This window comes from Cheilinus undulatus, linkage group 20, assembly GCF_018320785.1.
Source record: "Cheilinus undulatus linkage group 20, ASM1832078v1, whole genome shotgun sequence".
NCBI classification, from domain to species: domain Eukaryota; kingdom Metazoa; phylum Chordata; class Actinopteri; order Labriformes; family Labridae; genus Cheilinus; species Cheilinus undulatus.
The window spans coordinates 19,958,224-19,971,373 of NC_054884.1; the positions used below are offsets into that span (position 1 = coordinate 19,958,224).

Consider the following 13,150-nt stretch of genomic DNA (forward strand, 5'->3'; position numbering starts at 1 on the left):
TACAGTGGTCAGTAGGTGTCTGCTCTGAAAACCGGCGTGCCACATTTGACTGATCTGGAAAGGGCATGTGCTATAAGGCAACTTCAAGCTGGTGTTCCACAAAACCAAGTTGCGGCATTATTTGAAATGTGCCCCTGTACGTCTCCAAACTGAAGGCCAAGTTTCATATGACAGAGGATGTCAGAGATAGGGTGCTAGGTTGGGCGTCCTAAGAAGACAACACTCCAAGAAGACCATTTCATCACCTTGTCAGCACTTAGGAACCGTAGGCGGTCTTCTACAGATTTGCAGTCAAGGTTTATGATATGGCCGAAATCTCTCTGTGCTGAAACTGAAACAGACTGCACAAGGCCAATCATTGGTCCCATAGAGCTGTCAGGGATCTGCCATGGGTGCCCTCCACCATCAGGCCTGTTTGTGCTGGTGTTGGCAACATGTGCACTGAAACCTGAACATGTGTAGGAACATTATGTTCAGCGATGAATCCAGATTCTGCTTATGGCTGTTGGATTGTAGAGTCAAAGTGTGGAGAAGACACAGGGATTGCTATGCTGATTGCTGCATACAGACAGATAAATTCTTTAACCACTGGCAATCCCATATCTCCACAGTCTGGGACAGACTCTATCCTCCAAGATGACTACAATTGTTGACACCCCACAGAGTGGCGTTTATCAGAGACTACCTCTAGAATTTGTGAGGAAAGGATGGAATGGCCTGCCAGCAGTCCTGTTGCTCAGTTTCATTTTGAAAACCAATCTACGCACTTATTACACCAATGCTTGAATTTTTTTTTTAATAATGCACAAAGGTATAAAATATATTTAGTGATTCCTCTTTTTTTATAGACTAACAGCTGTTCTTAAGCTTTATGGCCGCTGAAAAAAATGCTGAAATGAAAAAGTCAATGTGTGCCATCAAATAAACTGACCACAGAGCTGGCTGTATTTTATACACAAGCACCCAACCTGTTCTCATTGAATATTTCATGTACCTACCCTTAAAAGAGAGCCAATACAAATTTCTAACAGCCCTAAACCTTTATTAATCAGTGTGATCAATTAAATTTACAAATTAAAACCTCTTCCCCGGTTGCTATTGACAACTTTATATTCTCCTGTGATCTAAAGTTACGTTTTATGGCTCAACTGATAAAACTAAGGATGCTGAGCATGACTGACTAGGCTGCTCTATATGTTTCTCTTTGTGCATAAGGAAAACGCACTGAGACGCACTCAGGAAGAGCTCAGCAAGCATATCACACATGCATGTTGACCAGATGCTCATCCATAGTCAATGAGCACAAAAAAAATCGTCGCTCCTCTAAAGCACAGAGCTATTAGCATTGTGAAATGAGAGATGATCTGGGTTGTTAGGATTCAGCTCTGCTATATTCTGACCTCTTGACATGGGTACAATCATTTACAGGCACTAGCAGCCATGAATAAATGTGCATCCAGGAGCTTATATTAATTTGAAACTGGAGATGAGTCCAAGTTATTATCCGACACCTCATTCCTGTAGCTGCAAATGATTCTTTTAAATCATTTTAAAAAAATGCACAAGCATTGTTTAATATTTTATCTGAATGATAATGCCCACAGGGTCTTATGGGAAGTGTTAAAAGTTTCCTATTGATCTCTGCTGGACTGCAGAGTGGGCATCGTTTACTTGTGTTGTCATCCGTGTTGTGCCTGCAGGCTTGCTCCAGGCAGACCAGGTAAATTGTGTTTTAACTCCCCTGCAGAATGTCAATTGCTTTTTCTTACTTTGCTTTTTCCCATGAGTACTTCCATTCAAGTGCTGTTTTTTCTTTGTTGTCTTTTCTGCTGAAAATGTCAGCCTGAGAAATGGCAGGAAAAGTTGTGGTTTTACTTAGAAAGAAAGCATTCTTCACCTAAATGTGGTTTGTTGCGTATGGATTTTTTATTTTTAATAGAAAAACCTCAGGAGCAGAAAGCAGACCTATCATACAGGGTCTTTCTTACCATTGTTATTTTGCTACTGACATATCATGCAGTGAAGACATATAGATGACCTGCTCTGCCGATCACTGATTATGGGCTGACACTCTTTTATGTACTAAGCTAATCAGATTCTGCCACAACCTTGTTTGACTAATCATTATGCACCTATCTTATTTTGAATCTGTCATCCTCTCTTCCGTAGTCAGCCTGTCATTTCAGTGTGGACGCTGCAACCCTCCTCCACCCAAGCCACCTTCATTCAGTTCATCAGCATCTAGTCCAGGTCCTCTGCTCATCTCATCCTGCATGCCTCAGTCTCCTCCTCCAAGCCACCTCATTGGTGTTCCAGTCCAGCTTCTCAGAGGTCTACTCCTCATCTGATCCTACATCTTTCATCAACACCACCACCAGTTTCTAGGCTCCATAGGGGGTACCCTACTCCTGCCGTCTGCCTCACTACCCCTTCAGGTAAATGGCATCATGATGATTGAGTCCGTCCTTTGTCTCTTTCTTTGCAAAATTAAATTTGAAATAAACACAAGATACTTGTAAGAGAGCATCCTCAGAAGAAGAGCTTGGCTCAACCTTAGAGAGAGATACACTAGGGTAAGGAGCTCCGACATCTGGAGGGACATCAGAGTAGAGACGCTGCTCCTGCACCTTGAAAGGGGTCAACTAAGGCAGTTCAGGCATCTGATCAGGATGCCTCCTGGTTGATTCACTGTGAAGATCTTTTGGGCACATCCAGCTGGGAGAAGACCCGAGGGCAGAACTCATTAGAGAGATCATGTACCCTATCTAGCCTAGGAGTACCTAGGAATCCCCCTGAAGGAGGTGGAAAATATTGTTGGGAAGAGGGATGTCTGGGCTGTCTTGCTTCACCTGCTGCCACTACGGCCCAACCTCAGATAAGTTAGTCTTTCATGGACTTTGGACTTTTAGGGCTGGCAGTTTTGCAGTTTTCTCTCATCAGCGGTTGCTTTTAATCACTTTGCATTTTCTTTTAAATGTGTGGCCCCCGGGTCAAGTCGGAAGATAAAGGTAAAGACTGTCTTGAATCTTAAAAACTACATTATAGCAGAGTGCTCCGGAGATTTTGTTAAGGTAATTGGGACTCCTTTAGATAAAAAAGTATGCCATGTATCTTTGAGGGGGCGACAGCAATAAATTAAGAACTTATAGGGGGTTAACAGGCTGAAAACCATACAACATATTTAGTGTAACTGGTCTGTGAGGCCTCTAATGATGCAGTGAGGTTTATGTGATCAGGAATTTCTCCTCTTTGCAAAGGGACACTGAACCTGAACAGACATCACTCAGATAGTGAGCTACAGTTAGAAGCTGCTATATTAGATGAAATGTTTAGAGAATAACATAATTTCTTATGTTTTATTTACTCGTTTTAATGGTTTGTTGGTCAAAGTGGAGAAAATGAGAGCTCTGAAGATTGTTCAATACACAATGTGCAAAACAGAATTTCTCTTCTTACGTCTTCTTTACCAAATCTTATTCTAATGTGGATATTAATACCATACCCTGAACAGAATGAAGATTTAGCAGTTATCTATCAATTATAGTGGAATGACTTCTGTAAAAAAGCCAACGTTTATCTTGCTGACATCGATTTGGGGAAGCTTAGAGATTCATGGTAGCTCTTGGGCATGCAAGAGTAAGGGGGAGGAGGTAGTCAGATTTGAATTTATGGGAACGCAGGTAGATGTGTAGTTGAGTAGTGATTCTGCTGCAGCATTTTTCTTTCATACAAGCTTTGACAAAGTTGCGCATGTCATACAGATATATGATTAATGAAGTGGGTAGATGTGTCTTTTTGCTTTGTCTGCTCCTGCTGCACATTGCATGAATCAGACAAAATAGAGAGTACTTTTGAGGACCGTATCTTTAGTTTTTGGACAGTGCTATTAAACACAATTTGTGTCATTTGGCTGGGTCTATGGCTAAGTCACTAATGGTTGTTATAACTACTGACCTTCAGAGTGAAACAAAGATTCAGTCTTTTTTCTTTTCAGTGAGACTCTGCCCTGGTATTCATTGGTAGAAACTTTATTTCACACCATGATAATACATATTCTATCAATACAAGGGAGGACTATCCCCAGATCAGCTGGGATCTGTTGCAATGCTTGCTTCAACTGGCTGGTTCTGCCATTTTCTGCTGTACTTGCAGTTCGGGCAGAACTGACTGAAGGACAGGGAAGTCCCCAGTCTCTGCTGCTGCATCTCACACTCCTGCCTGCACCTGGGACAGGTCTTGAAGAGGTCTCTGAGGCAGTTCTCAAACACAATGTACTTGGGCCGATCAGAACCACTTGTGGACTGTGACTCTCTGAGGACAAAATAAGACAAAAGCAGGCCATCAATAAATGATTCAAAGAGTACATATAGAAACCCAGGCTTCAAAAGCACCATACCTTGTTTCAGGCTGTTCTGTCAAAGAGACATCAGACTGTAAAATATCAGAAATACTTTCTTCGTCTTCCTCCTCCTCCTGTGAATGTTCAGTGCGTGGCCTCTTTTCTGGTCTGACACCTCCAGGTGATGATGGCTGCTGAAACTCTACATGCTGCTTTGTGCTGTCCTTGCGTTTACCTTTATAGCAAAGTCCGACCTCTTCACCTGTGAGGAAAGAGAATTTTATTTTTCATTCCTAGTTGCAGGCTGCATTCTTGAGCATCTTCAGCGTTTTATCCCAGGCTACTTTCAGCACTGCCCAGATTTCTCCTTTATTCCTTTTTATGTACACATGATCCTCTACTGACTGTGGTAACCAGTCTAGCAATGAATTTTACTGCATTATTAATGTGTTTGGATTGACTGGATTGCTGTCACGCAGAAATATAAAACCATTCTCATTCAGGAGCATCAATCTGTGAAGCCTTTAGCAATCATTGTCAGTCATCATCTGACAGGTGCTTTATGCCTTTGGGAACAGAGGTACATTTCTCAGTACTTCTGGAGAAGCCAGTGGTTAGCTTTATATGCCTTCCAGGAAAGATTTCCTTTTTGTCCATGCTGTAATTTCTTAGTCCAAACTACACTTAGAGTAGCCATGTAGCATCTGACGGGTCTCAAACAGCAGAGAGCAAGCTGCAACAGGTTAACTCACACTCACGTCAATGGTGATTGGTCCAAATAATAAGCTAACTTTTGAGTGATTTTCTCACAGTGAAGTGGAATGAGGTTTATGAAATTAATGTTTTGATCTAGACTTGTTGAAATAGTCTTTTTCAGGCTTTGTCTTCAAAGTAGAAGGAACTTAACTATTTTTTGAACGGAGTTTGGCTTGATCCTTTCTAATGCTGTCAGGCAGTGAGGGACTCTAACCCCTTATTGACTTTATACACAGTGTCAAGTAGATTTATGGCTCGAGATGTACTATCTAATTTAAAATGGTGTGTACTTTAATGCAAAAAACGGTGCCTACAAATAGTATTCATCCCCTTGGATGTTTCATCCTTTCTTTTAGGGATGCACAATATTGAATTTTTTGCCGATATACCATATGCCAATATTTACAGATTCATAATAGTCGATACCAATATTTCTACCTATATTCAAATATGTATTTTAAACCTAAAACTTCAGTCCTTTTAACACATTTTAATGTATAAAAATAAACAAAGAAACAAACTTGAGTACTTAAAACACAGTTTAAAGATTCAGAATGAACAAAGAAAAAAGTCTGTTTGTCCAGTCTTAAACATTATAAATGTATTAGTAATGGCAAAAAAATGTACATTCAATAAATGCTTATTTTATCAGCCAAATTATCAGTTCTAAATATTGGCAGAAGTAATATCTGCTGATACTGACTATTGTTTTTTAAGCCGATAAATTTGTGAATCCCTACTTTTATTGATTTTATAAAACACTGTGGTCAATAAAATTTGGATTTTTTGACAAAAAAAAAAAAAACTTAATGTCAAAGTGAATAAAAATTCTACAAAGAAATGTCAATTAAATAAAAACATGTAATATAAAATAAGTGAATAAATTTTCACCCCCTTCCTGTTAGTATTTAGTAGCTGCACCTTTAGCTGGAATCACAGCACTGTGTCTGTGTGGACAGGTCTCAGTCAGGCTTGCACATCTGGACACTGCAATTTTACTCCATTCTTTACAAAACTGCTTAAGCTCTGTCAGGTTTCACAGGGATCAGGCTGAAACGACCTTTTCTTGTGCAGCCACAAAGTCTCTACTGGATTGAGGTCTTTCATATATTTTGCCACATTCATTTTACCCTCTACCTTTACAGTATTATCGTCAGACCAAAGAAATTTCTTCCACTTGACCACAGAGTCTCTCACATGCCTCTTGGTGAACTCTAGTTGAGATTTAATCTGAGGTTTCTTCAATAGTGGCTTTCTCTTTGCCACTCTCACACAAAGCTTTGACTGGTGAAGAACCTGGGCAAGAGTTGTATGCAGAGGCTCTCCCATCTCAGCTGCTGAAGCTTGTAACTCCTTCAGAGCAGTCATAGGTGTCTTGGTGGTCTCTCTTACTCATCTCCTTGCACGGTCTCTTAGTTTGTGAGGATGGCCTAGACATATTTACATATGTGCCATATTCCTTCAATTTCTTGATGATGGATTAACTGAACTCCAGAGGATGTTCAGTGTCTTGGAATTTTGTTTGTATCCATCGCTTGACTTTTACTTGTCACTGATCTTTTCTCTGAGTTGCTTGGAGTGTTCTTTTATCTGCATGGTGTAATGGTAGCCAGGAATACTGCTTGACCAGTGACTGGACCTTACAGACTGACTGGACCTCTGTTGAATTAGGTCAGTCAATTTAAAGGGGGTGAATATCTATAGTCACTTATTTTATCTTACATATTTTTTTGTTTAATTGAATCTCAGACTATAAATGTAGTAAAAGCAGAAACCAGACCATTTAAGATGAACAATATAAGAAGAAAATCCTGACCCCTGTAGACAGACCCTACATCTCCATGTAGAACAGGTAACATGATGAATTAAATACTAACTCTAAACAGATCTGACAGTTGCCTTTGATTTTGAATGGTGCTGTACTCACCTTTACTTCTCCAGTTCCTCAGTGTATTATTATTAGCCAGCTGTGTTGTATCAATTTTAGTCCAAGTACTGTCCAAGTCACACTGCGTTCCAATAGACAACATCATAATTGAGTACTGCGTTCCAACAGATGATGTAGGAATATTCAAGCAACACTGTGTTCCAGTAGACAACATCATTATAGAGGACTGTGTTCCAACTGACGATGTAGAGACACTGTTGTGACACTGTGTGCCAGTAGACAACATCAGACGTGAGGGGTGCACTTCAATAGATCTTGTAGAAATAAGGTCTGAGGTGTCTGTCTTAACATTGGCCGTAAGTGGAGGACAAGGTAGTAATTCAGCAGGGCTGGCTCGTTCTTTCATAGAGGTCAAGGGGAGCTCCTCCAATGAAATCTAGTTTAAAAGGGGAGAAGAAAAGAGGAAGTTTAGTCAGAATGAATATTGCATTTGCCACAACAAAACTTCCCGTATACAAACTCAGAAAAGTTGTGGCACAGTGTAAAATGTGTAGTTCATGTTGAAAATTATGATTTAAAAAAAAAAAAAAAAAAAAAAAAAAACATTTTAAATTTGATGCCAACTACACATTACACAAAAGTTGGGACAGGAACCAGAAAAGACTGGGAAAATTCTAGCCTGCTCAAAACCACCTGTAACATTCTGCAGGTAAGCATGTTAATTGGCAACAGTTTGCTGTACCTTAACTGGGTATAAAAGGAGCACTCCTGAAAAACACATTTGTTCACAGTTAATAATGGTACAAGGCTCTCCACTTTTTGAAAGGATGCATGGGCAAATAGTCCAACAGTTTCTTAACATCTTCCACAATGTGCAGTTGCAAGGATTCTAGAGATTTCACCATCCACAGTCCATAATATCATCAAAATATTCAAAGAATCCAGAGAAGTCTCTGCATGTAAGAGGGCGAGGTGTAAAACCAACACCGAATGCCTGTATGGAATGATCGTTATCTTTGATCCCTCAGATAACACTGCATTAAAAACTGGTTTCATAATGTGATGGATATCAAAACGTGGGCTTGGGAATATTTGGAAAACTATTGTCAGTTAACACACTACTTGCGTACTACATCTAATTTTAGTTCTTTGAAGAAGAATGCATAAATAGGAAGGAACTAAGCCAAAAAGAGCATTGTAAAAAGAACAAATAAAAGCCTTGTACATTTGTGAAGTGCCAGTTTATACTGAGAGATACATAAAAGTGTTCAAGGAAATGATTTTTCAAGTGACATTCCTTCCTTATTTCAGCAACAATGCCAAGCAACATTTTACATTAGTTACAACACCATGGCTTCACAGTAAGAGTGTGGGCACTAGATTGCCCTGCAGTCCAAACATGTCTCCCATTGAAAATGTATGTTGTGTGTATTATAAAGCACAAAATATGACGACAGAAACCCTGCGTAGAGCAAGGTAAGATGTACATCAAACTGCATTTAGTCCCCAGGTGTAAACAGAATGTTGTTAGAGGAAAAGGGGATGTAAAACAGTGGTAAACATGCATCTGTTCCAACATTTTTGGAGTGTGCTTAAGGCATTCAATTCAGAATTTATATATATTCCCAAAATTCAATAAAGTTTATCAGTCTGAACATGAAATATTGTGTTTTTGTTCTGTACTCAACTGGATATTAGCTGAAAGGATTTGTTGTCACTGCATTCTGTTTAACTAATTCTTTCCACTTTTTAACCACTTTCCACCATTTTTACACCCATTTTTCTTTGCAGTTTTTCATTTTCCCTGTTTTATCTCATTTTAGCCACTTTTTAACTACTTCCCATCATTTCCCACCCATTTTTGTGTCTTTTCACCAATTTTTTGCCACATTCACAATTTTCCCATCCATTTTTAACTTCCATTTTTGCCTATTTTAACCCCTTTTTGCCTTTTACCCCAAATTATTTCATTATTTTCACATAAGATTCCAGTTTTAGTTCTATCTTTATTCTCTGGCATCCTGACATTTGTACACATCACGGCTTAGCAATGAAGGCTAGCATTACTTTCCAAATGTGATCGAAGCCTGATAATGTTCCTGCAAGTCGGTATTCTGGTGGTTAAGAAAAATGGATACAAAGTCGTTTTTTTCAAAATGATCATTTTTTCTCATTTTATGCAAGTCTGACATTTAAACTACTCATTCGCTGAAAAAAAGTAAAACAAATGAGACATTTAAAAGCGTTAATTTTGTGTTTTAAAATGCCCTGTTTTTGGAGTTGCTGTGGTGAGATTGAGGGGAGGGGAAAGTGAAACTGCGGGGTGATAATTGGCCACTTAGCCTGGCATTGTTCCCAGTTTCGCCCATTGAGATGGACAATAGCAAACGCTGCATGGCTCAAACTTCAGGATCATTCCACAGTGAAAGTTTGATGAAGGCGGATTTCCTATGGGAATGTTTTGATGAGTGTCACCAGTCCCATTCAGAAGCTTGGTTTGGGTGGACTTTATGTAAACGTGGCCCTATTGTTCACGCCCATTACCTGGAAACAGGAAATTGCTGAGTGAAGATGCCAGACTTTTGTGCAGCCTACGGATGCTCTAATCGCGGTTGTGTTGAAATCAGAGCCTGTGGGATCACCTTTCACCTGTAAGATATTACAATACTATGACTATATTTAGGATAATTGTTTGTCCTCCATGTGTACACCTCCACAGTAGTCTAGTTCTCTCTCGAGGGTGGGGATTTCAACATGCAGCATTTCTTGATGTATATTTGTAAAGGGAAATCTTGTACCTATTTTTTATTGCAAATAAATGTCACATTTATAAAATATTACTTATATAATACAATATTTTGAATTATTACTTGTTTAAACTCCTCTGACATTTATAACAAACCAAACCATTTGAAAATCGATAGAATATTGAGCAAGTTATGGTTATTTAAAAAGTACATGCACCACTACTACACAATGTTATGGGTGAGTGAGCTGACTGTGGCAAGATGGCCGCCAGTGCGGACGTGTGACTCCATTGGCCGGCAGCGTGGACGAGACATCTAGCCTTTATTATAGATATCTACGGGTTTTCTCAGAACAAACAGGAACTAGAAGTTAACATTCAAATGAGCATATCTTTGTAAAATACGCTCAGATTAAGGTGTATGATACCCTTTGAAAGCTTGGAATCTACGCTTTCATAATGTGTAAAAAACTCAAAAATTACCTCGGACGACTTGCAGGAGTTTTTACCAGCTTTGGTCACACATATGTTAGTCAGTTTGCCCATGCACATTGTTTACATAAGAAAAAAAAGGGTCTCTTATTTAAAAAAGGGTTTGCATTTTAACTTCTGCCAGCACTCATATCACGTCAATAATATCATGCATCCCAACTAGAAACACATCTAAGATTATTGGTAGTGCTTTATTTTAGTGGGCCCTAATTACTTAGTAATTTTAAAGTAATAAGTGGTAATTACACAGTCATTTCTTATAAATAAGGTGGCAATTACCTTGTAATAGTTTTGCATTAAACCAAGTAATAACTCAGAAATCTGGTATACTTAGGAAGTATTTATATTTATTTATTTAACCTGTATTTAACCAGATGAAGACCCATTAGGATCAAGATCTCTTTTACAAGGGTTACCTGAAATACAAGAAATAAATAAAAACAATATTTCAAAGAGTGCAAAGCTCATTTGCAATTGAAGTGCAGGAAATGGAGGTGAAAGAAACAATTAAAAACCACAGGCACTGTCCCATGGTCTCATGTTGTGGATCATTTAGGATAGAATGAAAAGCTTCAATAGAAATGAGTTCTGACAGTGTTGAGTCTGTCTGGAGAGTATTCCTTTTTACCGATTAACAATGTTTTAACTACCAGGGGTGTTTTTTTAAACTCTGATAGTTAGATGGTATTCAACCCTAACTCTCTAACCCTAACACTAATTACTTGAAAATTATTCAGGAAGGACTCACTTTAATTTAGTGGGCCAAAATAAAGAAATTACCAGAGTATTATCAAGCAACTTATAAAGAAAATTATCATCTTATTTCTAAGAAATTACTTAATGAAAAACATGTAATTACCAGAGAACTGCCACAATATTATGAAGAATTAGCCTACTTGATAATTCAATACCTTCCTCATTAATACTTATTACTTTGTAATTCAACCTTCTTCTTCAGTAATTACTGGTTTTTTCCCACATACTACTCTAACATTACCAGGTAAATAGGGCCCACACAAATAAAGTGCCACCAGGTTCTTAACAGTGTATTGTGGCAAGCAATTATTATGTCTTTACAGATAAAATATCAAGATATTTATCATGTTTTGCCATTCCGAAAGACATTACCAAGAGGGGATTTTTGCTCCATATTAGACACTCGTGTGAGTTGTAGCCTCAGTTTCTGTTCAAACTGAGGCTGAGATGTGGTTTACAAACACAGTCTCTTCTTTGGTATATGTGTTTTTTCCTCATAGTACGCTAACCACACTAAAGTCAGTCCTAACTAATTTTTATCAACACTAAACTAAGCTTTTAGGGGTGACTTGTTACTTACAGCTAGCTCGTCTGTCTCCTCTTTGCATTCATTTTTTATAGATGGGAAAGCTCCGTTTTTAAGCCTTAAGAGGGTCGAATAACCTGCTGAAAACTGGGCTCTGTTGTCGAAACAGTCCTCTGTGAAGTGCCGTGCACAAACACAGAGGTCTGCTCCAAGAAGTCCTGCACGAAACAGAGAGTCCTCCTGGTTTTTGGTGCAGACAGACTCGTTGGCTAGAGCAGCTCTGTGGGCAGTAACGAGATAGTCCTCCCAGTGTTTCCTGACGCTTTCATCTTTAGGTAAAGAGAATAAATGCGATGTTTCTTCACAGCCGACAACCGAGCACTTTTTCGGAGACATTACTGACAAACTTTCAAAACAAAAGACAAGCGATTATGGAAAGAGCTATCCTACAATAGACCAGTGCTTCCTGGAGCTACGGTGGCCGGCAAGGGAGAAAACTCCTCAGCGGCTCCTGCAGAAGCAAAAACCCTTAAATCTGAGCATACACGCACACTGCGCCAGCATTTGATTTTTATCTCGAAAGTAAGAGTTTATCTGGCAAAGGTAGACACAGACATATTACATTTATTACATATTTTCGATAACCTTGTTTAACCTTAAATTTGTTTTGGGTCAGTTAGTATCCTAACTGCTAAATTTGCTAAATGACAGAACAATGAGAGAGAATTTTTTAAGATAATCTTTGCATTACTTTCTTTAAAGTCAGTGGTTAACATACATTTCGTTAGTATTTGGTAACATTGCCTTTAAATTGTATGACTTTGGTCAAATGTTTTGGGTATCCTTCCACAAGCTTCTCAAATCATTTGCTGGAGTTTGTCTTCTTCCTCTGGGACACAGAACTCGTCCCCTGAGTGGTATGATGGCTGGACATTCTCATGTCGTTTATACTTTGGTATAATTGTTTGAACAGATGAACGGGGCGCCTTCAGGTATCTGGAAGCTGTACCAAAGGATGATTTCATGAATTTTCCCATGATGTGACACAGTGAAGCAGTGTGTTTGAGGTGTGCCTTAAAATACATCCACAGGTGTACCTCCAGTTAACTCAAACTGTCATAGGTGTGGTGAAAAAAAAAACTCAAAACGAGGAACCAAATGCAGATAAAACAACAATTTAATCAACAAAATCCAAGAATAATCTTACTTCTACAAAAAACAACAAAGTAGGTACAGAGGTCTTAGAACACGCGAGGAATATTTGACAGGAACGCCGACAGCAAACAATGAACTGACAAAACACAGGGAGAAACACAGAACCTAAATACACAGGGAGTGATTGCAGACAGAGACAGGTGTGACTAACCAGACCCAGGTGAAACTAGTGAGGGTAATCAACATGGAGGGAAACTCAGGCAGGAAGAAAACTAGAATCACACACAGGAGAATGAAACTACAAAACAAAGAGGAAACTTCACAATGCACAAGAACACTGGACAAGGGGGAAGATATCCAAAACATAAGACACAGTATGAGAGGAACAAACACAGGGAATTAAACTAGACATGACACACAGGGGACAAGGAACAAACACTCACAAAATACCAAAAAGTACAAACTAGGAAAAATCTTAAGGAAACCTAAATA

At 38.9% G+C, this 13,150-nt stretch overlaps 1 protein-coding gene across 1 annotated transcript; it reads right to left on the minus strand.

Annotated features, from left to right (window-relative positions):
• Positions 1-4,073: 4,073 nt before the first annotated feature.
• On the minus strand, positions 4,074-11,965 carry LOC121528683. The gene is made up of 4 exons (XM_041816234.1): positions 11,558-11,965; positions 7,023-7,419; positions 4,397-4,601; positions 4,074-4,311 (listed from the first exon to the last, which is right to left on the minus strand). The coding sequence occupies exons 1-4, from the start codon at positions 11,897-11,899 to the stop codon at positions 4,086-4,088; spliced, it is 1,170 nt and encodes a 389-aa protein (XP_041672168.1). The 5' UTR covers positions 11,900-11,965; the 3' UTR covers positions 4,074-4,085.
• Positions 11,966-13,150: the final 1,185 nt, after the last annotated feature.